At 38.8% G+C, this 22,870-nt stretch overlaps 1 protein-coding gene across 3 annotated transcripts in view; it reads left to right on the top strand.

Annotated features, from left to right (window-relative positions):
- Positions 1–22,870, top strand: part of TTC28 (tetratricopeptide repeat domain 28) — a 479,060-nt gene that overhangs the window by 422,688 nt on the left and 33,502 nt on the right. For all 3 annotated transcript variants that reach the window (XM_075214617.1, XM_075214609.1, XM_075214626.1), the window contains one exon: positions 10,522–10,666. In XM_075214617.1, coding sequence (XP_075070718.1) covers positions 10,522–10,666 — 145 coding nt within the window. The remainder of the gene's footprint in view (positions 1–10,521; positions 10,667–22,870) is intronic.

Raw genomic sequence — 22,870 nt, 5'->3', positions numbered from 1 at the left:
TCTGGCACTGGGCGGGGGAAAGTTTTATAGCGAGAACTGAATTGCAACGTTCTATACTACCGACTGAATTCATTTAAGACAATGTTTTATAATAAATGTAGGCAGAATACATTTATTATTTTAAAGAATATGAAAAAAATTACTTATTCATAAATACACGTTTTGCAGAAAAACATGATGTGATATGCAAAATCGGGAGTCATTTTCGTGTTCAGAAGCCAAAAATCTATAAGTATCACATAAATTCGTTAAAAAAGCTTTTTCATTGCAGACCTGTGTAATTGAAAGATTTAACTTGGTGGATCTGTGTCTGTTTCTTTTTTTTTTACTGTATTGTCTATGTAACCATCATCTGGCTTTGTGGAGAGTCCATAACACTTGGAAGATAATCTATAAATATAGGCTAATAATAATAAAAATAATCTCTTATCATCAAGTAATGTGATGCGCCATCTGCTGTCCATGTGTATTACTGCAGTTGTTCTAATAACACAATGGATACACTTGGTGTAGGGCCTAGATGCACTTTAGCAAGCGCAAGCCTGGTATGTCGCATTCTCGGTGGACCTTATGCTGAGTTGAAGCAGTTTGTCTAAAAACAACATGCTTCATCTGTATTTACAATGGAATGTGTTCTGCGCAGGGGCACACACAGTGTCTTTGCTATTGCAGACTCTGACATAGTCTTAAAATTTGACTTTTGTAAGCTGAATCTATCTCAAGTGATGTCAGCTCTACAGAAAATAACCTGCTCAGTGTTTGTCAATATGTTACTCTGGAGAAATACCTTGCCACTGAGTATATTACTCTCTCAGCCCTTCATGCGTATTATCTTAGAAGAAATCTGCTCTAAGACTTATCATGACACAGATCAATGACAATTTTCCTTACCGCTACTGAGAGTAACTTTTTCCTTGTGTCTCAAGACTCTGCAAAATATTTTCAAACAGCTAAAGATTTCATTTAAATATTTACTAAAGTAAAATGTAAATTATGTGTTTTTTTTGTTTGTTTTTTTAAATAAATGGCATTGGTGAAAAAGATTGGCTTCCAAACAAGACAGACTTGATTTATTGGGTACAGGCTGCAGTAATATGGATATGTGTGTGTGAAATGGACTTCAGGTGAGTATCCTTATGAGAGCAATAGAATGAGAGTGATGTCAGCTTGGAGACTGCTTACAGGGCATAGTCATCAGACTCTTAAACTGATATTTCTTCAAACTGTCCAGACTAAACGGCTACTGGAATCTGGAAGAAATACTAGCAGAATACAGTGTTACATGTGCTGCCTGTCTATATCACTAATGATATAGGCTATAGTGCCCATCTGTTTTGCTCACCCCATGTCCTTTATAACTGTACACATTTGGTAGTGACATCTTTAATTTTTTGGTTACCTTTAAATGTCATTATTTTTTTTATTAAGTTTTCCTATGGAAGCATTGTGTGTCGGCCTCTTAAAAAGCACATTTGAGAGATTCACCGGAGCCTTGAACCCAAAGGTACACAATCGGGACTAAACAGCAACATTTGCATACACAGCAAAGCAGCGCATGTACTTATACAGATGGAACATGTTACTTTTAGATTAATGGCACGATCTGGCGTCCCTGAAGCAAGGTCAGCGCGCAGGTTCATATAACATTAAAACCACCCACTACATTCTTCTTCAGTGGCATCAGGGTCGGGTTATCTATGACCAAAGCTACAATGACTAGATTTAATGACGCCATTCATCTGAATCAGGGTTTCTTACCTCCAGTCCTCTCGCACCTCCAACAGTTCATGTTTTCAGGATTTCTTTAACCATGCACAGGTAACTTAGTCTACTTGGCTGGGTCAGTAGTAATCCTGCGTATTTCCACAGATAGAAATCCTCCAGACATGAGCTGTTGGCAGTGCGTGAACACTGGAGTTATAAAACACTGATGTAAAAGAAAACCGAAACCTTTAACATTTTACTCAACCTTATGATGTCACAGGAAGCACCATCACCGATTGGGCAATTCACAATTGTGTCTGTATTAGTGCTGTACTTGGAGAGTGGCAGGAAAATGTGATTTTTTTTAATTTTCTATAGGCAGGTCTGGAAAGTTGATTGAGACTAAGCATCTCAGTTTGACAAGAGATTCAAAGGCCAAACCAATACTCATACTCTTAGGCATAACATTAATTCTGGTAAATGCCAGAATCACCAGATTCCCTGTCTGGGTCTGACTGTATCTTTACATTGCTTTGTTTGCTTTTTCATGTGATGTTGAGCGCCTATTTTTGGGCATAGCTGTGTTTATCGCCATGTGTAAGCGTGTCAACATATTTTCTATTGTGAAGGAAGCAAACTTTTGCTTATGATGCAAACATACCTCCCAACATTTAGAAGTTAGAATCATTTAGTTTGTGATCCCTGATCTGATAAACTCCGCCACAAACAGTCATATTAGGCTAAAACTCCACCCACTTTCATGTTAAGCCCTTTGTGGTCCACGAATCGACATGTCCCGTCTAAATAGGGACAGTTGTGATGTATGTGCAAATCATCTGAGCAAAACTGAATAGGGGCATACAACAGTGTATGCACCTGGTGGCCAGGGCCGCTGTGAGAGGGGGAAGCTGGTACAAAGTACCTGGGCCCGTGCCTACCTGGGGGACCTGGCCTGCCTGTATAGTGGGAGGAGCCACCAACCCGGTGTGGTCACACCTCCTTCGGCGGCTATGGGAGGAGTCCCAAGATTTTGCCGAAATTCCTCTTGGTGGCCCTGCCAGTGTCTAACAGACACATTCACACAAACAAAATGCACTGCATTATGCAATTTTCAGTCATTATAATTTAACCTTATACATATTGTATAGGGGACACATGTAACATGACCTGATTTACTTTTTACTAACATGCAGTAGCTGTACAGCATCATTAGTGCACCAGTTACACATGTAAATACGCCACATGTGATTATTCCCCCCCCCCCTGCCTCCCTATTCAGAGACTCAGACAGTTTGAGAGCTAGATGATGATTTACATTGGTCTTCTATATTTATAGTAATAAAAGAACATCCTTGGTGAGGCAAACTGATAAATGCAGGGATACAATGATGTGATCATCTCTTTTAAAATGAAACAATCTCTACTGATTAGGTGTATCAATTCTGCTGTAATAGATGGCTTTGCTTTAATTATTTAATGGCCAGTATTCAGCTGAGCAGTGCCATCTTCTGGAAGATAACATGATTTAAAACGCTTTCAGCACCATACAGTAATTACTACAATTTATGATAAACCTTCTTCCTACCTCCTTTGACTCTTGGAATTAGGATGGTTATATATTTTATAGTGGTTTTAAAGTTGATTACATTGATGGGATATTATCCCACTGGTGCTACAGATGCATTTTAGAGCACATCAAAGTCTGGTTGTGAGACATTAAAAAGTGCTGGGGATGTAAGTAGTATATGAACCATTTTACTCTTCAAGTTTATTTCTAGCGCTCAAATATATATTGCTTTTACTACCTTTTGTTTAATGTTCAATAAGATAATTTTTCAGATAAGAGGTCAGTGTCATATATAGTTTATATATAATATAAGCATACATCTTGCTATATGCATATGTTTTTTTATTCATATATGGTATAGATATACACATTTATGGATATACAAAGTATATACAAGTACAAGCAGTAAACATGAGAATCATATACTAATATAAAGTTTATATACTTCTAGAAACATTTACTAACGGTGAAATGTGATCTATAAAGCAGAAATGCATTTCAGCAAAATGTTTTGCTTCTTTTATTAATATGCAGCTCACAGCGTCTTTTAATATGAGATTATGCACACGGGTAGAGGATGGTACAGAAAATTATTTTGTACTAGCTAAAGGAGAGAAAGTATCGGGTTGTAATCACTCATGTACATTTTCTCAATTAACAGTATGTGTATGGATGGTAAATTAAAGAGAAATAAAAAAAATATATACAAACGTTATACATCTTTTGTAATAATGGAAAAATGTGGCGTTCAGTATAATAATTGAGTTTTAGGTTTGTGCGTAGAGCCAGGCCAGGTTGCCATGGACATAGTAGAAGAAGACATAATGCATTGGGCAGCACAGTGGCTAAGTGGTTAGCACTTCTGCCTTACATCACTGGGGTCATGAGTTCAATTTCCGACCATGGCCTTATCTGTGAGGAGTTTGTATGTTCTCCCTGTGTTTGCGTGGGTTTCCTCCGGGTGCTCCGGTTTCCTCTCACACTCCAAAAACATACTAGTAGGTAAATTGGCTGCTATCAAAATTGACCCTAATCTCTGTCTGTCTGTCTGTGTGTGTATGTTAGGAAATTTAGACTGTAAGCTCCAATGGGGCAGGGACTGATGTGAATGGGTTCTCTGTACAGCGCTGCGGAATCAGTGACGCTATATAAATAAATAAATGATGATGATGATGATGCGGTGCCCTTGATCATTTGTGTCATTTTTAAGTGATATAATTACCTGATTATATAATTCAGTTAACTTGCAGAGGTGATTATATTGCACTGGGGTCATGAGTTCAATTTCCGACCATGGTCTTATCTGTGAGGAGTTTGTATGTTCTCCCCGTGTTTGCGTGTCTTTCCTCTGGGTTCTCCGGTTTCCTCCCACACTCCAAAAACATACTGGTAGGTTAATTGGCTGCTGACAAATTGACCCAAGTCTGTGTGTGTGTGTGTGTGTGTTAAGGGGACTGATGTGAGTGAGTTCTCTGTACAGCGCTGCGGAATCAGTGGCGCTATATAAATAAATGGTGATGATGATGATGATGCATTGGAGTAGGCAATCCACACAGAGTAAACTACAGTACTGCTTCCTAAGGAGTACACAGTGTGAAGAAAGATGTCACCATTCATGCACAGATGTTACTCCATCCGTCCAAGCAGTACAAAACACATTTTCAAGGGGAAAACATGGTCCTAACACCATCTCCACAGAATGACAGTGTGTTGGCAACGGATACAAGTGTTGCTAAGGTGGCTGAGGGAACCATTTCTTTCTACTGAGCCCTGTTCCAGGTGAGAACCTAACATCAGGCTAATAAGAGGAAGACTATATAGTAGGCGATAGTTCCTATATTACTACTATAAGGGTTTCTATCCTGACAAAACTCGGCTGTATTCTGATATCAAGATGAAATTAGACTGGCAGATGTTAGAGAAGACCATGAAATGGAGTTGTAGAGGACTATAACACTTATACGAGGGGAGATGCAACAACTTGTTACTTTTTTTGTGTGCCCCCCTATGTGTTGCCCTCACACAAGTTTATGCACTTCTGAACCTGGCTCTCCTTACACCACTGAAACAGACGGTAAGGGAGCCCTGCAAGCACAGTGGCTAAGTGGTTAGCACTTCTGCCTCACAGCACTGGGGTCATGAGTTCAATTCCCGACCATGGCCTTATCTGTGTGGAGTTTGTATGTTCTCCCCGTGCTTGCGTGGGTTTCCTCCGGGTGCTCCGGTTTCCTCCCACACTCCAAAAACATACTGGTAGGTTATTTGGCTGCTATCAAATTGACCCTAGTATCTCTCTCTCTGTCTCTGTCTGTATGTATATTAGGGAATTTAGACTGCAAGCTCCAATGGGGCAGGGACTGATGTGAATGAGTTCTCTGTACAGCGCTGCGGAATCAGTGGCGCTATATAAATAAATGGTGATGATGATGCTTTCTACAATTTACTGAAAGCGTAAATATCCAGCTGAGTCCATTTTCGCCAAGCTTCAACTTTTGAAAAGTTTGTATCATACGAATACATTTTTTAAAACCCTCCTTTATTCATCGTTTCTGAGTTGTCATTTTTGTTTACCTTTGAGAAGTGGAAAATAGACTCACTTAGCCACTTCTTGGTTTGTGCAGGAAAATCAATAGTTGTTTCAGAAAAGTGTACTTGACTATAGAGACAAAGAAGATGCTGCATCAGCATCAGTAAGGCAAGATAAAAGAAACCATTACTTATCCCAGAACACTTTTTATTGAGATAAGAAAAAGAATAGGTCTTTTCCTCACTTACGGAGAAAGCTATCCAGTCATAATATTGTGTTAAATGTTTGTCTATAAAGGTATTCACCACTCTGCCATTATATTACACAGGATATTTATCTGGAGATTAGTCATATACTTAGGGAGAGAGGACACAGGATGGTCATATTTGTTGTTAACTAAAAACAGAATGCCAGAAAATTGTATATACAGTTTTATAAGTGTAATCTAAATTGAAAGAAACATCATTGGTGCAGCAGTGAATATTACTACTATTATTGCTATCTTTCATTCATAAGTTGATAATAACAGTTTGACTTGTTTTCAGTATGTGCGCTCCACTCACAGACCTCTACAGGTCTCTTAACTGGTACACAGAGGACCTCATTCAGAGTGAGACGTAGGCCTGTTTACGTAGCATGTCTCTGCGGTGAACTGCACCTGCGGCTATTCAGACCTACGACTTTTCTACACTTATGACTCCTTATGCCTGAAGAGACGTGACAATGGAGGGAAGGGGTTTTGTAACGTAAGCAAAGTACAGTAAGGACATGGCATTCCCAGTACCCATGTATCCACACTGCAATTCATCTTAAATACTGCTGCAAGATCTTCCTCTTTCACCGCTCCACATCTGCTGCACCACTTTGCAAATCCCTACACTGGCTCCATGTTTCCTCCAGAATACAATTCAAATTAATCACCCTGACCTACAAAGCCCTCAACAACCCCACCACTTCATACATCTCAAATCTCATATCAGAATACTCTCCCTCCTGCTCTCCTAGATCTACCTCTAACCTGCTTCTTATCTCATCTCTGGTAACCAGCTCTTACTCCCACCTTCAAGACTTCTCCCGTGCTGCTCCCCACTTATGGAATGCCCTACCATGCTCAATTAGGCTTTCCCACAGCCTTCAAATCTTTAGACATTCTCTAAAACCCATCTTTTTTTTAGAGCTTACCTTATCCCCAGTAATACTGTTCACACTAAAGTACCCTCACACAGAGGCGGAACTAGTGAGCTGTGGGCCCCTGTCAGGGAGGCGGGGAGGAGGGAACTAAGGCCCCCGGCCCTCTGCATCTGCCATGCAGCGGGCCTCATTATCTCTATGGGCCCCGTTGCACCAAAGGTAGTTCCGCCACTGTCCTCACATCTGTCCCAATCTCCACTCTAAGCCACATTTGCTCCTCTTGTTTCAGTTGTGCCCTCTTCCATTTAGAATGTAAGCTCTAGAATGAGCAGGGTTCTCCATTACCTTTGTTTTCATGTCTACATTTATTTTGCCTACCTTGTATGTCCATGTTTTATGTATGTACAGTTTTCCCTACTGTACGGTGCTGCGGAACACTGTGGCGACTTACAAATCTATGATAATAATACTAATAATAATAATAGGTGATTTGCAGTTTTCAGTAATCAACAGGGTCGTTTTATGTATGTCCTGTTTTTCCTATTGTGCAGCGCTGAGGAACGCTGTGGTGCCTTACAAATCTACGATAATAATAATAATAATAATAATGTTCAAGCAATTGCATACGGATTCAGAAAGTAAAAAGGGAAAAAATGTTGTTTTATATGCAGGTGAAAGTAGCAGATGACAATGATGATGATGGTGACGAACACCCGAACTAGTAATTAGAGGTTTGCGAATTATTCGCATACGATTATGGAGACTTTAGTAGTCGCTTAGCTATAGATTAGGATTTGCCAAGCATGTTGTAGCAAAGATAAATGTCAATTTTTTTTGGTACTCATGTCAGGAAGTTGTTCCTGCTGTATTGGCTATATGGTATGGAGGCAGTTCCAGAAAGTAGAAGGTGTGTGTATATGTGTTTGTTAGAAACTGTATGTATGTGTATATATATATATATATATATATATATATATATATATATATATATATATATATATATATATATATATATATAATATGTGTGTGTATAAGTTTATATTTCAGCTGTAACTTTGAATTATACATCATGGATGGGTGCTAATGCAAGGTGATATATTAACAGCAAAAGATGGAAATTCATTAAAGAAGAGCACCCAGAAATTAAAAATTGTTGGACCAATAATGAAAAATACATGAACATAATGCAAAAAACCCGAAACATAAATGGGATGAAACACATACATAAGAAGAGCTGTCGTATAAACAAAGACAGGACAAAGAACGCATTGCTAGGAAGCTGTAAATAATGTAATACTCTAGATAAATGTAGTTAGTGCAGTTACATATAGATGGATGGGTAACCATTAACTTTGACTTATATTATGATACCCTGGTGAAGGTGTGATGCCAGCCACTATAAATCTCTGTGGCATATGATAAAATCGCTATCACTCCCAGCTCTGTTTATACATAGGTGTACAACCCATGCCATATTTATCTGTTTAAGCGTGTTGTGGAAAATCCTAGGTAATAGCACTTTTTTGTGAGCATCGCTGGAGTAGTGAAGACATCACCACACAGCACTGCTTCCTGGCCAAATTCATTTTCAATATTCTTTAATATTTAAAAAAAAACACCTGATTTTTGAAGCTGTAATATTTGATAAATAGTAAGTGGGCAAATGGGCAAAGAGCACCCAAAATTTATGTTTACAGTCCACAAATACTAAATCATGATGTCACTTTCTTATTTTTGGGTGCAATGTGCTGCTGTCCAAATTATCAGTGAACCACCAAAAATGATAGATATATAATGATTACATATATTGATAGCATGCTTAGCATACAATAAAATGCATTGCTTCTACTGGACTATTTCAGCTAATATTAAATAGGGACATTCCATATGGATCCTTACAGCTTCTTCAAGTACATCTTTGCTCCTTAAAAATATTATCGGTGTCCAGATTGACATTAGCTAATAAATAAAATGTTAAATTATAATTAACTCTGACTTTGTATCAACGAACTATACAGGTAATGGCGTAACATAGTAGGCCATATTTCAATAATGAACTTTTGAAAGTGCAAAGATAGGAAAACATGCCTGTATCATTCTTCATTTTACTGCAGTTCTGCCGTGTCCTCTCCAGATTGTCATAGCAACCGGCAATCGCTGGAGTCTTCCTGTAAAATTTACAGTCTTGCTAGCAGGAGAATTCGGAAAAGAGTCTCATAATGTTCATAATTGAAACCACCCATAAAAAATATTCAGGATTACATTGAGGGAAATTAAAAAATAGAGAGGACTATGAGCTTTATTACAGACACTGTTCAGAAGGATACTTAAAGGGTAATTATTTTATAATGTATTTGTATTTTGTAGCACCGTCTTAAACTGCAGCAGCTAATGTCCTCATTACACCTGAGTATAGACATCACTAGGAGAAAAACATTTAAATAAGTATTGACTTTGCTTCAAGACGTGTGGAGACAAAAGGAGCACTAAAGAGGGTTTATTACAGTATTTTATACCTCATGAGCTGCAGGGCTGACACTGCTCTCAGAACTGGTCTTGTCTATTTGGTCATTCCTGGCCCCCAAGTGGTTGGACAGAAGAATGTCACCGTGACATAAAAGACACAATCATGTCCAGTAATTGAGACTCTCCTTTTCGTTCTTCTTTCAAGTGGGCTTGTTGTAATGATGTTTGTCTTTGTGCTCACAATTACTGCCGTACTGCCTCCTGCCCAAATTCTGTCATCAGAACGTGGCCTTTCTATAAACACTGCCTTGGCTGCTCTGCATACTGAAAGTACCCTAGTTATTAACCCCTAAATCACCTTCAAATCAGTCCCCTTGTTTCTGAAGACAGAACGAGGTGGTCTACTGCTTTGGGTTTTTTGGGAGGTAAATATTACCTCAGACTGATAGAACGAAAAGGTATTTCTTTATATATATAGGGTACCAAAGGACACTTGCTATAACAGTATTTAAAAAGGACATAGAGCCCCAACCTGACACAATATTGACAAGTCCTGGTCTATGACCACTAATCTCATTTTCATAATTCACTTAATGACAAAATATCACTTTAAACCATAACTTGTGACCACTTGTAATATAGCACTTTAAACATTTGTATATGGGGCAGCACAGTGGCTAAGTGGTTAGCACTTCTGCCTCACAGTGCTGGGGTCATGAGTTCAATTCCCAACCATGGCCTTATCTGTGTGGAGTTTGTACGTTCTCCCCGTGTTTGCGTGTCTTTCCTCTGGGTGCTCTGGTTTCCTCCCACACTCCAAAAACATACTAGTAGGTTAATTGGCTGCTATCAAAATTGACCCTAGTCTCTCTCCCTGTGTATGTGTGTGTCTGTGTGTGTTAGGGAATTTAGACTGTAAGCTCCAATGGGGCAGGGACCGATGTGAATGGGTTCTCTGTACAGCGCTGCGGAATCAGTGGGGCTATATAAATAAATGATGATGATGAGGTGCCCTTGATCCTTTATGTCATTTTTAAGTGATATAATTACCCGGTTATATAATTCAGTTAACTTGCAGAGGTGATTATATTCACAAGTTCTTGTTCTTTCTCTGTTTGTTTTGCAGAAGTTGTCAAAGTATGACAAGCCTATTCAGTAACACGATGTCACCTGTGAAGGACAACACCTCTTCTCTGCCTCGAAAACAAAGCTCTATTAACAAGCCACCTCTACGGGCCCTCTATGACTTGCTACTGGCACCAATGGAAGGGGTAAGGGGAATTAAGTGATTAAGGTTTTTGAATGCAGTTTTCTGTTGCAGATGTCTAAAAATACAATATATTAATTGACATATCACTTTAAATGATTTCGATTCTTTGGAGAGAATTTTAAAGAGCAGCCATTGTTTGCACATGGGTGAGGCAGCCATTTTGTAGCCTACTCCAGTATTCATGACAATGCAGACTTAGAACTTGCTAGGATGTAGGATTGGATGTACATGAGAATGCATTCTATGGGTTTATTAAGAACTAATATATTCTTTATGATGATAAATACAGAATGCAGTGTGTTCATTAGTATGCTGTGTTGCAGCTGAATTAATTACACACATTCAGACTATTTGTAAAACCTGATGTATTTCAGTTTTGCATTTAATGAACTCTAGAGGGAGCTAAGCAACTAAATTATTTATCAGGAATAAAATAGTCTGTTACTCCACATACAGAATGTGTTACAAATAATGGAATTTAACAAAGATGTGTTCATGTCTGTGGAAAAAATGGAATAGATTTTGTCAATAGTCACAATGTTTCTCAGTCATTCACAGGATCTGAGTTTGCATCGCATTTGTTTATAACTATGGTGTTTATTACATTAATACTGAGGCGAGTTTAAAGATTACGGATTATAGAGACCAAGTTATTTCTACAAACTACAACACAATACAACAGATTTTAAATAAAAAAAAGTATTAAATTACACGATTCTTAGAAGTTCATTGTAAGTAAATGATTAAGTGATCTTTTACAATTATAAATTACAGATTGCACCGTTTCAAAATAAGTAAAAGGTGATCTGTAAGGGATAAAGTACATGATCACGGGTGTTTCCTGTTGACCCCTCTACACAAGCAGTTATCACCGTGTGTCATGACTAGTGCCATTGTTTGGGAAATTCTGCAATTTAATCTTGTTCTTCAGTCAATTAATCGCATTCATTGACCATAATGGAATGAGCGGGATAAAACGCTTATACCACTTTCACACTGCCGCCCCAGCAATATCCCGGGTATATGAACCCGTTATATTGCCGGGGAACAGAGCCTCCTGCCCTGGCAAATTCCCGGGTCTGCTCGGGTCTCCATGGCAACATCACAAAAGGAGCTTAGATTGGTTCCTTTGGGATGTAAGTTTTTCTCTTTTTTTATGTTTTCAATAGATTTTGGTGAGACCCAGGAATTAGCAGAGGGAACCCGTTCACACTCAGGGGATAGGGGATACAGCAGCTACAGGGGCCAGAGTTGCGGGGGGCCTGGCAGAGAGGAGACCTCTTCTGAGCGGTGCAGGCACATTGGACGCATGTGCCGGACCACACATGCTCAGATGTGGCTCCCTACTGTGCTATATTGAGAGCATAGTGGGGGGGGGGGGGGGGGGGGGGCAGGAGCTGAGAATGGCATCCCAAGTCCCTATTTAGATTTTGCTACGGGGCCCAGCAGTGCACTGCTCCGCTCCGGTTGACGAGCCTCATCTGAACTATTGTTGTCAGGAAGATAATAAATAGTTAATAATAGTTCTGAATAAAAGTTTCATTAGAGCGAAATAGTAACAGTGTTGTAAGAATGTAAAGCATTCCTTAAATAAACTCGTATTTGGACAGTTTATGCTTAAACAATTAAATTATGCATACTTCAACCAATGGGTAAAAACCTGTCAAATATAATAAATAATATTTATAATGTTATCTTTTAAAAAGTGACCATTTAATGATGAAATGATGATTTCCATTTTTATTTTAATATACATTGCAGGTAAATTGTACAAAGCCATTATATGAAACTAATATAGAGTACATGTCATCCATTTCATACAGAGTTTTCAATGACATTTTCTGGTTATCAGTCTGTACTTCTCATTAACCCAACCACAAAATTTTAGCTTGTGGCTGCACATTGTATTTTTTTTTCTATTTCACATTCTCTCATTTTGCAAAAATGTTTCCATCTCCCATGAATATATATTTTTTTACTACTTACAGTGCCTCACTTGTTGATTTTGGCAGTTTGCACAGTTTTCCAGCCATTCTTTTTGTTAAGAAAATATGCCTGCATTTTGCACAGAGTACATGTTAATCCCACTTTTTAACTCCAGTATATATATCCCCCTTGCATCTTGTGTCTGACTTATCCCAGCATAAAGTAACAGATTTTATTCCATGCATCTCTTGTCCGCAGAATAGTACATGCCATTCCCTTATGAGACATTTGTAATACTCTCTCTTTTTCAGCCTATAAACCCCCAAACAAAGTTTTCCTTTAAGCAGGACGATTAAACTTTACAAAGATGTATTATATTTATGCATGCTGAATGGTGCACAATATTCTACATGTTGTCTTGTTACTATGTTATACTGTGCCAGATTAACCTGTGACAGCCTTGTTTGTAACTATGAAGTTGTGAAGTATTATTTAGATAGTTTAAATATGACTCAATATAATGCACACCGCCCCTTGGCTGTGCTGTTTTTAGAGTTATGATTCCCTGTGTGATTTCTGGCTTCTGGACAAGACTTTTATATAAAAGTGCCAAAAAGAATTTTACATGTAACTTTTACAGCAGGAGGTGGAATGTTAAATTACAGATGTTTAGAATGGAGGTAACAAACCTTTAAGTACAGCTTGCTCACACACTCACTGTATCAGTCTGTGTCACTCACCCTGTTTACTAACATTGCAAGCATTTGGATAAATATAAAAGTTTTCTTTTGTGTGGTCTATTAAATTGTTAAGGTACATAAGGTTATTTTAAGAATAGAACAGATATTGTTTCATCTATTGTGCTGTTTCTGGTGTATATTTGTTTAGATTCTATGGCCTAACATAGGCAACGATTTGGTATATAATTAAGATTACTCTGATGGTCCCGGTGGGGGTCCCGGAGATGTCACTTTTATCCCCCCACCACTCTGCTGTCAAAAGAGTAGTGGGGGGACTTCTCCTGAGCATACGCGGTCCGTTCATTCGCCGGCTCAGAAGAATCCTCAGCTCTCGCAGGACAAGGGGGGAGCGGGGGCTCAGAGGGGGACAGGGTGCCACTCTTTGCAGTTCTGCCACTGTATGATATATTTAAAATCCAACTACATTGGACAGGATTCCAGCAGGGATGTAAAATAAACAGCACAGGTTACAATACATACATACCAAAAGGCAATGTCTGACATTACAAATGCACCAAGGTAATACTATGTTAAATCTCAAATAAATAACTAGAAGTCAAATAGAAAATTAAAATGATCTTGTGCCCTGGGCAGTACTCTTAGAATGGTGTCTCCCACCGAACGCTCCAACAGCGTCAGTTGTACAGCACTGCAGACTATGCCGGCACTATATAAATAAATATTAATGATATCATACACTGTTGCTGTATTGTTGTTTTACTTAGTATCGGTATAGATCACGCAGGAGCAGGTAGCATCTAGTATGGAGGTCTATTCTGCTAATCTACACCATAAATAAACCCTTTAAAATAACAGCACTCTGGCACAGTCAGCCTCTCAGTCCACTTCAGCCATGAATGTGCTTTGCCTCTAAGTAGGTTTCATATCTTGCAGGAACAGAATTCCAGCAAGTACATCCTTTCAGCACTACAGAGACATTGACCCTTGGCTACCATCCTAATTGTCCTATTATAATCCACCACTGTTAGCACTACACAAATATTAGATGGTATATGAGTGGTATGAATAATGTATACACAGCACTGAAAAATATCCTTCTAGTTTGTCTTTCTTCCTCTTTGATACCACTAGTCATCAAAGATAACTATATGTTTTACAGAAGTGGCCATATTAGGGCTTACCTCATCCATGCCAGAGAGTGAAAAAGATCATACTTCACAGTTGTACTATGTTTGACCAATACCTATTGCTTCTCTGCTTCATTCTTTTCTTCCTCCATCAAATTTACCTCAGCCAGAGATTACACTGCCCACACTAGGCCATGCACCAGGTCGCTCCGGCATGCAGCATTCTGAAGATATTAGAAGTTACATTGGAGGTCCAAACCTTATGTGAAAGCAACCATACATTTATATGGGCACAGAACTCCTCTGTGACTTCTTTTTTATGTGTGTGTGTATATATATATATATATATATATATATATATATATATTTCATGTACCGCTGGAGGTAGAATTTTCCAATATTCTCTTCCTTCTTGCAATGATAGTATTAAGTATCATCTAGTATATCTTTGTTAACACTGTGGGACCAATGCAGGGTTGGCCACTAAATGGGAGTGACTCGCTTTTAAAAAAAAAGGACACGTAAATGAGAGTATTCCGCCCACAGGCAGAGGCGTACTTATCTCGATATGCTTCTGCCACTGCATCAGCACCATATGTGTCTGGCTTATGATAAGTCATAAGCAACAACAAGTAATTGCAGCTTGCCTATAGCAGATACAAAGCATACGCCTTTATTTTAATCAGCAAACATTAGAATGTCCATTCCCTCCTATGTCCCGCGCCTCCAGAAACAGGTAGGAGTTGTGTCAGAATCAGTCAGTATAGACGCATAAGCGTGTGCCCAATTTCTGGACATGTGCACAACGATTTCATGCAAGATATACTATGCAAACGAGTACATTGTCACTCTACATCAGAACCTGTGTCTCCCTCTTCCACAGTAGGGGAAGGAGCTAACTCAGGACAGTTGAGCACAAGCGGACAACTCTGTCAGCACCTGGTGTCGGAACCCTATCCCTTACTCCCCCACCTTGCTCTGAAAGTTATCACAACCTTCCTGAATCTTGTTGAAACCCATAATATACTTAAAGTGAATGTCCGCTTTTTAATAGTTTTTTTAATACCACCTGCAATTTGGCAGGTATCTCCTGAGATCCAGCACTCCTTAAGAACAGACTGAGAACATTATTGCCTTTTGCAGGCAATGATGCCCTGAGACTCCTCTCATCCATTTGAACACCAAGACATATTGACGGGCAAAAATAGGGACTGTTGGTAGATATAGGAAGGCCTGCACTTGATTGGAAACGGCTCGGCATCTTTGGCCCACCAACCCTCCAAAGGACAGCACTGAAGAAGGAATGAGAGCATACTGCACTCCCTCCTCCTCCGTTATGTGTTATGCAGAGTTGATGCAGAATTTGGCTGCCATCGCTCTGCCTTATTCATTGCTACAGTAGTAAATGATAATAAATAACCACAGGTTTAAAGAAAAATAACATTTGGTAGCTTTCCCATAAACTTAAGGAGCATGAGATTTGTTATTATTTTGTGTAGGTTACATTTTATATGTCTGCTTGCTTGTGGCTTTTTTGCTATTTTGCTGGTTACAACAGATGGCTCAGACCATGAAGAGATTTGTTCAGCTTGTATTCAGGATAGTGACAGTGCCAGCTAGCCCAATCTGCAAAACACATTACATAGATCTACTACAAGGGAGAGTTCATTGGGTAAGGCATTATTTTCCTCACCCGAGAAATGTTAAATTGCATTTACACATCTACAACATGTAAGCCGAGAAAAGGATTTATACAAATGCTTTGGAATCAAAGAATCTCATTTTAGAACCTGTTTACCCATATACCCAGTACAACATGAATTCCTCCAGGCCGTGTTGGATGAGGTGTTTGGCATTCATGTGTCTTGTAACTCATTGATGAAACCATGTTTTCCAGCAGCGGTTTGGCAGCCATTTCTGTATCATTAACCACTTTAATGATTTGTCACAGCATCACTGACCAAGAGAGACTGCTTCACATTTTCATTTTCTGTCTTGCACAGAAAAGGAACAGCTGAAACCATTGAGATGATTTCCTCAGTTTGCTAGCTGTGCCATTGTGTCTGAGCGCAAACACCAATCACATATAGAACATATACTTTAGGGGATTGTCACAATCTATTTGTTTTATTTAACGATAAGTATCCTATCAGGTGGAATATAACAAAACAGATACATGTTATCCTTTTGTGAAATATTACGGGACTGAAAGAGTTATAGTTATAGAGTTATATTTCACATAATGGTTCTGAAAAAGAACGATAACATGATTTGCATACCACTATGTTGTTTAGCCCAGATATAGTCATTTACTAAACGAATGTGTTCGACTTGAAATCAGGCAACTCATGGAAGTGGTGCAATTCATATATATTGCAAGTGTATCTTATAAGTAAGCAAAAACAATAGATAATACAGCGCGTAACTCTGAAAAGACAAATAAATACAAATAATGTCCTTTTGGGCAAATGGATATCCTATGTTCAGGCGGCTGCCAAGTTCCCACAAAACCAGATGGTGGACTGGAATAATCTAAAACAAAATAAATGGGAGGGGGCGCCACATAGTATAATACTGTATGTAAAAATACAGAGCGGTGTACCACAAGCCAGAGTTTTAATCACCAAGTGGGTATAGACACTCAGATACTATGGGTGAATCAGTAGGATAAAAAGGAGGAGAGATATTCTGGAATACCAACACCATATCAATATGCGTACCAGATAAAATATCTTTTAGGCTTATCTGCAGGTGTAGCTGATCTTTTCATGAGTCAGAATAGAATTGAATTTCCCCTTCAGAATAGTGGAATACTCCGCTCAGTGTTTAGAGGGTCACAGACTGGCACTTAATGAAATCCCCAGGAAGTCTTTTTAATATGTAATGCATAGGATGACTTCTCCAGTAGAGATACAGGTGATTAATGCTGTACAAGGAAGCAGGAACTGGCTAAGCATGGCTATAAACAGACACAGAGAAAGCAGGTAGTGATCCAAGGAACATCAATGACCAGCCAGAGATGTATGTTGGCACACTGGTTAACATGGCATCTAATTAAGGATCATATACAGGGTGCGAGGAAGCCTTTGTCTTGTTGTGTAAGGAACATTACAATCCACTGTTGCTGTGCTAAAATTTAAGGGGATCACACAATTATTAAGGAATTTTTAATCAGACCTTTATTCTCAAGATTCCCTAAACCTCGCTAATAAACAAAAAATCTGGTAGGGTATTTCATTACCTCAGATCACAGAACAACAGGCAGAGTCACTTCCAGCCCCCTTCACTTTGATTGAAGTACAACAAGTTGTTAAATCCCTAAAAATGTTGAAATCTCTCAGACCTGATGGTATGTCTGGGGAATTTTATAAAATCCTACAAGGCCCTATCGCTGATGGTTCACGAGACATTTTTAATGATAGTAGAACGAAATCTCTTGCCCACTCATTTTAATTCAGCCCTGATAAAACTATTACCCAAACCAGGGCGAGACTCAGAAAAACCACCCTCATATCGCCCCATACCTTAGCTTAATGTTGATTACAAAATTTTCACAAAATTATTTGATATTACCCAAAATTGATATTACCCAATATCAGGGGCGGTCAGGCCACTATTAGGGCCAGGGGATAGGCCGGCCGGCCGCCCCCCCGGATGCAAAATACAATACTTTCCCCCGCGGCCGCATCTGATGACATCACAGGCGGCCGCATCACATGACAGGGGATGCGGCCGCATCATCAATGACGCGGCCGCATCCCTTTTCATGAGATGCGGCCGCCTGTGTGCCCCCCGGCCATGCCTCTCCCAGCCCGCGCCTGCCCAGTATAATACATCCCGACCAAACAGGTTTCATTTGGGGTAGACATTCTGTGACCAATGTGAGAAAAGTCCTAGCAGGGATTCAACACCTGCTGTCATCGGGGGGCTCAGACCCAAGCATCGTCTCATCACTCGACACAGAAAAGGCTTTTGATTTAGTCACATGGGACCATTTATTTGAAACGTTGCGTCGGTTTGGGTTCCCTGATGTTTTCATAAAGAACATACAGACATTATATACAATACCGATGACCCAACTTTTAACTAAAGGTTTTCTCTCGCACCAGTGGTGTCCATTGTCTCCATTATTGTTTGCCCTGGCATTGGAACTCTTGGCGATTGCCTTAAGAGCAAATGCTATCAGGGTATTAAAGTTGGCAAAACAGATAACAAAGTAGCATTATTTGCTGATGATTTACTACTATTAGTTTCAGATCCTAGATGATCTATACCGTCTATATGGTGTGTTTGGTTCCTTCGCTGGTTACAAAGTTAATATAGACAAGTCAGAGGCATTATTCCTTACTAATCATACATCTGATCTTGAGATTTGTGATGCATTGTCTAAATTTAAAATAGTAATAGATAAATTAAAATATTTAGGTATATATATATATATATATGCCTGCTCAACTTCGAAACCTGTATAAATATAACTACCCACATATAATCAAAGCAATTTCAAACAAACTGAACTCTTGGGGCTAGATTTACTAAGCTGCGGGTTTGAAAAAGTGGGGATGTTGCCTATAGCAACCAATCAGATTCTAGCTGTTATTTTGTAGAAGGTACTAAATAAATGACAGCTAGAATCTGATTGGTTGCTATAGACAACATCCCTTCTTTTTCAAACCTGCAGCTTAGTAAATCTAGCCCTTGGAGTCTTTCTATGTTGGGCAGAAATGCGATCATTAAGAATGTATTGTTCCCCAAACTCACTTATCCTTTACAAATACTCACTATGGGATTAAGTGCAGCAGACACCGCACATTGCACTAAATTGTTCTTCAAGTTTCTTAAATTATATCTGGATAGACAGAGAGGTGGTATTGGCTTCCCGGATGTGGTGGCCTTCTCACTATCCGCTTTGTTTAGTTATGCCTCTGGCTGGTTATTACAACAGTCCTTTTTTGTTAATCTAGACTAGAAAACAAACTTTTTGCTCCTTATTCTTTAGCAGCCCTATTACACACACCCCCACGTCTTCTTCCTCCTCAGATAGCAAATAGCGTTTTATTCTGGCACAAGTATCGCGCATAAAATCCCACTTTTGAACCTGGAATAACCAACAAAAATTTCTTGAAGTGGAAGGATAAAGGGATTTCCTCTATTAGAGATGTGTTCAATACTGGAGGATCTTACTACTCATTACAACAATTCTCTCAGAACACTCATTAGATAATAAACAGTTCTACAAGTTCGCCATTTTATTATGACCATGACCCTCAATAAAACCAGATACCCAGAATCTGACAAGTTAGAAAAGTTTATTACATTTTCTCAAGACCATAAAATTTAGAATCCGATATTTGTACCAGGACCTCTTGTATTGTGATAATTCTAGACTCTGGAATAACACACTACAAGGTTGGAGTCGCGATATCCCTTCAGTAACAAACCTGGATACTTTGATGAAGTATCAAGATAAAATATTGAAATGTTTAACTTCAGCGAAACTACAAGAGGTACATATCACAGTGATACACAGAGCTTATATATCACAATCACAAAGAAAACATTTCATACCAGAAGAGAGAGGTTTATGCCCAAAATGTAAGCAAACACTGGCTACCTTTTACCATCATTTTTGGAAATGCAGAAAAATATCTTGGTTTTGGAACAAAATACTAGCTTTCCCGAACTCTATTTTTAAGATCACACTATATAGGGATCCCATTCCATTACTGTTATGTAACTTTGACAGCTGGAAGGATAGCTTGACTTCTTTTTAATATTATTCCAATTCTAACAGTAGTTTTGACAGTGGCATAAAAAGTAATCTTGTGCAATTAGACCTCCACTTCTCCTCCATTCTTAAAAGATGTACAACTGGAATTATTAGAACGTCTCTTCTTTGATAGAAGTGCAGCTTTTCCAGACATTGAAAAGGGAGTACTTAAATCCTATTCTACGTGGGATCCTTATGTGGAGTCGTTGCCAAAATCCCAGCAGGATGACATTCTTCTAGTATTTGAATCTACTAAATGGTCCTTATATAGGCGTCTAGTTTCAGATGATTAATGGTTTGTTTTTGTTTTCTTGTACTAAACATTTTCTCTGGTTCTTTATACATAACTTGTACAACTTACTGTTTTGGGTAATTTAGTTTATGTATCATCATCTCTTTACTTCCCGTCTATCATTCTTCCTCCCCTTCCGCCAATATTCAATTTCCAATAAGGAACACACAGTATGAAATAGACAAAACGAAACGCCAAAATGTTTGCAGTATGTAGAATGCAGTACAAGTATTGGAGAAGAACAAATGATTACCTGATGCTCTGAGTTTGATTCTGAGTATGCAAAGTTATGTTTGTTAGTGAGTGGATCTTCACTTAATTCACTCAATTTAAGTCTACCACTTTTTATTTTTCACCACTATGTGATTATCTGACATTTGTGTGTGGATATGTGTATGTATATATGTCTGTGACATATGTCGCTATTTGAAAAGGAAAATATATATTGAATACTATGGTTTTTCTTTTTTTTTATTTGAAAATGCAAATAAAATGTATTGGGAAAAAAAATGCTAATTGCAATGGGGAATAAGGTTCTTTCTAATCATGGATTCTTCAAAACACAAATCTAAAAACTGACATCTTTTTCTTGCAAAAATATACAAAGGATATGTAGTGTATAAACTGGCACATATACAGCATCTGTGGTTTTCCTCTTAGTCCACCGTGTACCTCCTTCCGAGACAGAGAAAATAGAACTAGATTGTTCTAAGGAAGCAGGAGGTCGAACGCAAGATTTATTACCCTCTTATTATAAATCCACTCGGAGATCTCTCCTTAGCAGCATAAGCTACTCTGTAAAACTTCCACAATCCAGTAAGCAGGGGGCAGCACAGCAACAGTCTTTCATTGTTCTCACCCCAGAAGTATTATCTATTCTTGTGCCATGCTGGAAGAACAATAAGCATGTACGGCTTGAGGGATGACTTTAAGCAATTAGTACTTTAATTTATCCCTTATTTCATCATTTGCATTCATTTATTCTTCTTTTTGTAGATGTGGTTACATAGGGATGTAATACATTATTAACTACCACATTCTTCTGTCTAAAATCATTTGTCAGCAAATTCAATATCAGTATATTCTATATGAAGATAAAATACACTTTCACATTTCTTAAGCTATCAAAAGGAAACAAGACTTTAAAGCAACACATTGTGTTATATATTTGTTTAGTAAAAGTAATAGACCAGAAAGCATGGTGAAAATACATTCAATGTGTTATAACCTTGTTAAACAAGATCTGACAATAAGATCTTCTTATTTGATCTTTGACATTGGCACTAGAACTTATTATATTAATGGAGGAGGGCCCTATTTATAATTTTTATATATTTTTTGTAGACAGAGAAAGTAGCACCACACCATGAGGCAAAACTAATATAGCCATCACTTTCTTTCATTTATTAATATGAGAGGGGCAGCTGTATCAGCTGTTCGACTGGGGCAAACTAAAATATCGCCCAATTCAGGTGTAATCTAAGTGACCATACTATTAAGAAAAACATCAAAATGTTTGTATAACCTTATATCAGAGAAAAATACCTGTTAGTACCCTTGTATTAGCATGAAAAGGCATTTATTAGTAAAATGTTAGTTTAAAGAGTGTTTAGCCAGTACATATCTGCTATAGTACTAACCACTCATTTGCTTTGAAAACAATGCAGTACTGGTCATAGAGATCTATATGGTGAAACAGTGCTTTCCCCTTCTCTGCCATGTCATGTTTAGGGGGCGTATTCACTTGGCCGCAATGTGTCACTGGACATCACCGCAGTGCGCACATTGCCGGCTAATATGGTACAGAACCTCCACTCATTTGCTCCTTACATCTCTGTGGGACGATGAATGGAGATTTGAGTAAATAGTACGCCACAGCAGGGCCGGAACTAGGGCTGTGCGACAGAGTCGACCGCCCAGGGTGCAAAGCTGAAGGGGGGCGCAATTTAGGAATATTTTAGGTTCATTTGGTTAAAATTGAGGGCTAGGGGGGCGGCATTTGTCTTTCTCGCCCCAGGCGCTAGAATTCTAAGTTACGGCTCTGCGCGGCCAGAGTGTGTCTCCATGGTCTGTTCCAGAGACACATCGCGGACACCTAACTCAGAATTAAATCCCCCCCCCCCCCAGAGCCTCACATGTGGTTATGAAGTAGCCTGCAAGATGTCTCACACCCACCAGGGTCACACACACGTCCTGCAGTAGTACCGTGTTCCCGCTGCTTTATGGTTTCAGTATAACCATGAATGTGTAAGCTGGCAGATAATGGGAAACATTTTTTCCCCCACAAAGGTTTCTCTGCCTGTTTTCTGATGGAGCGTCTATGGATTTTCAGTATCAATGGATTTCATTAAAATGAATTAGCTGTATGCTATACCAGCTCTGTTGTATT

This window comes from Mixophyes fleayi, chromosome 1 (genome assembly GCF_038048845.1).
Source record: "Mixophyes fleayi isolate aMixFle1 chromosome 1, aMixFle1.hap1, whole genome shotgun sequence".
Classification (NCBI taxonomy): Eukaryota; Metazoa; Chordata; class Amphibia; order Anura; family Limnodynastidae; genus Mixophyes; species Mixophyes fleayi.
Note: the sequence above shows the minus strand (reverse complement) of the source record. Positions and strands in the feature narration are given on the sequence as shown.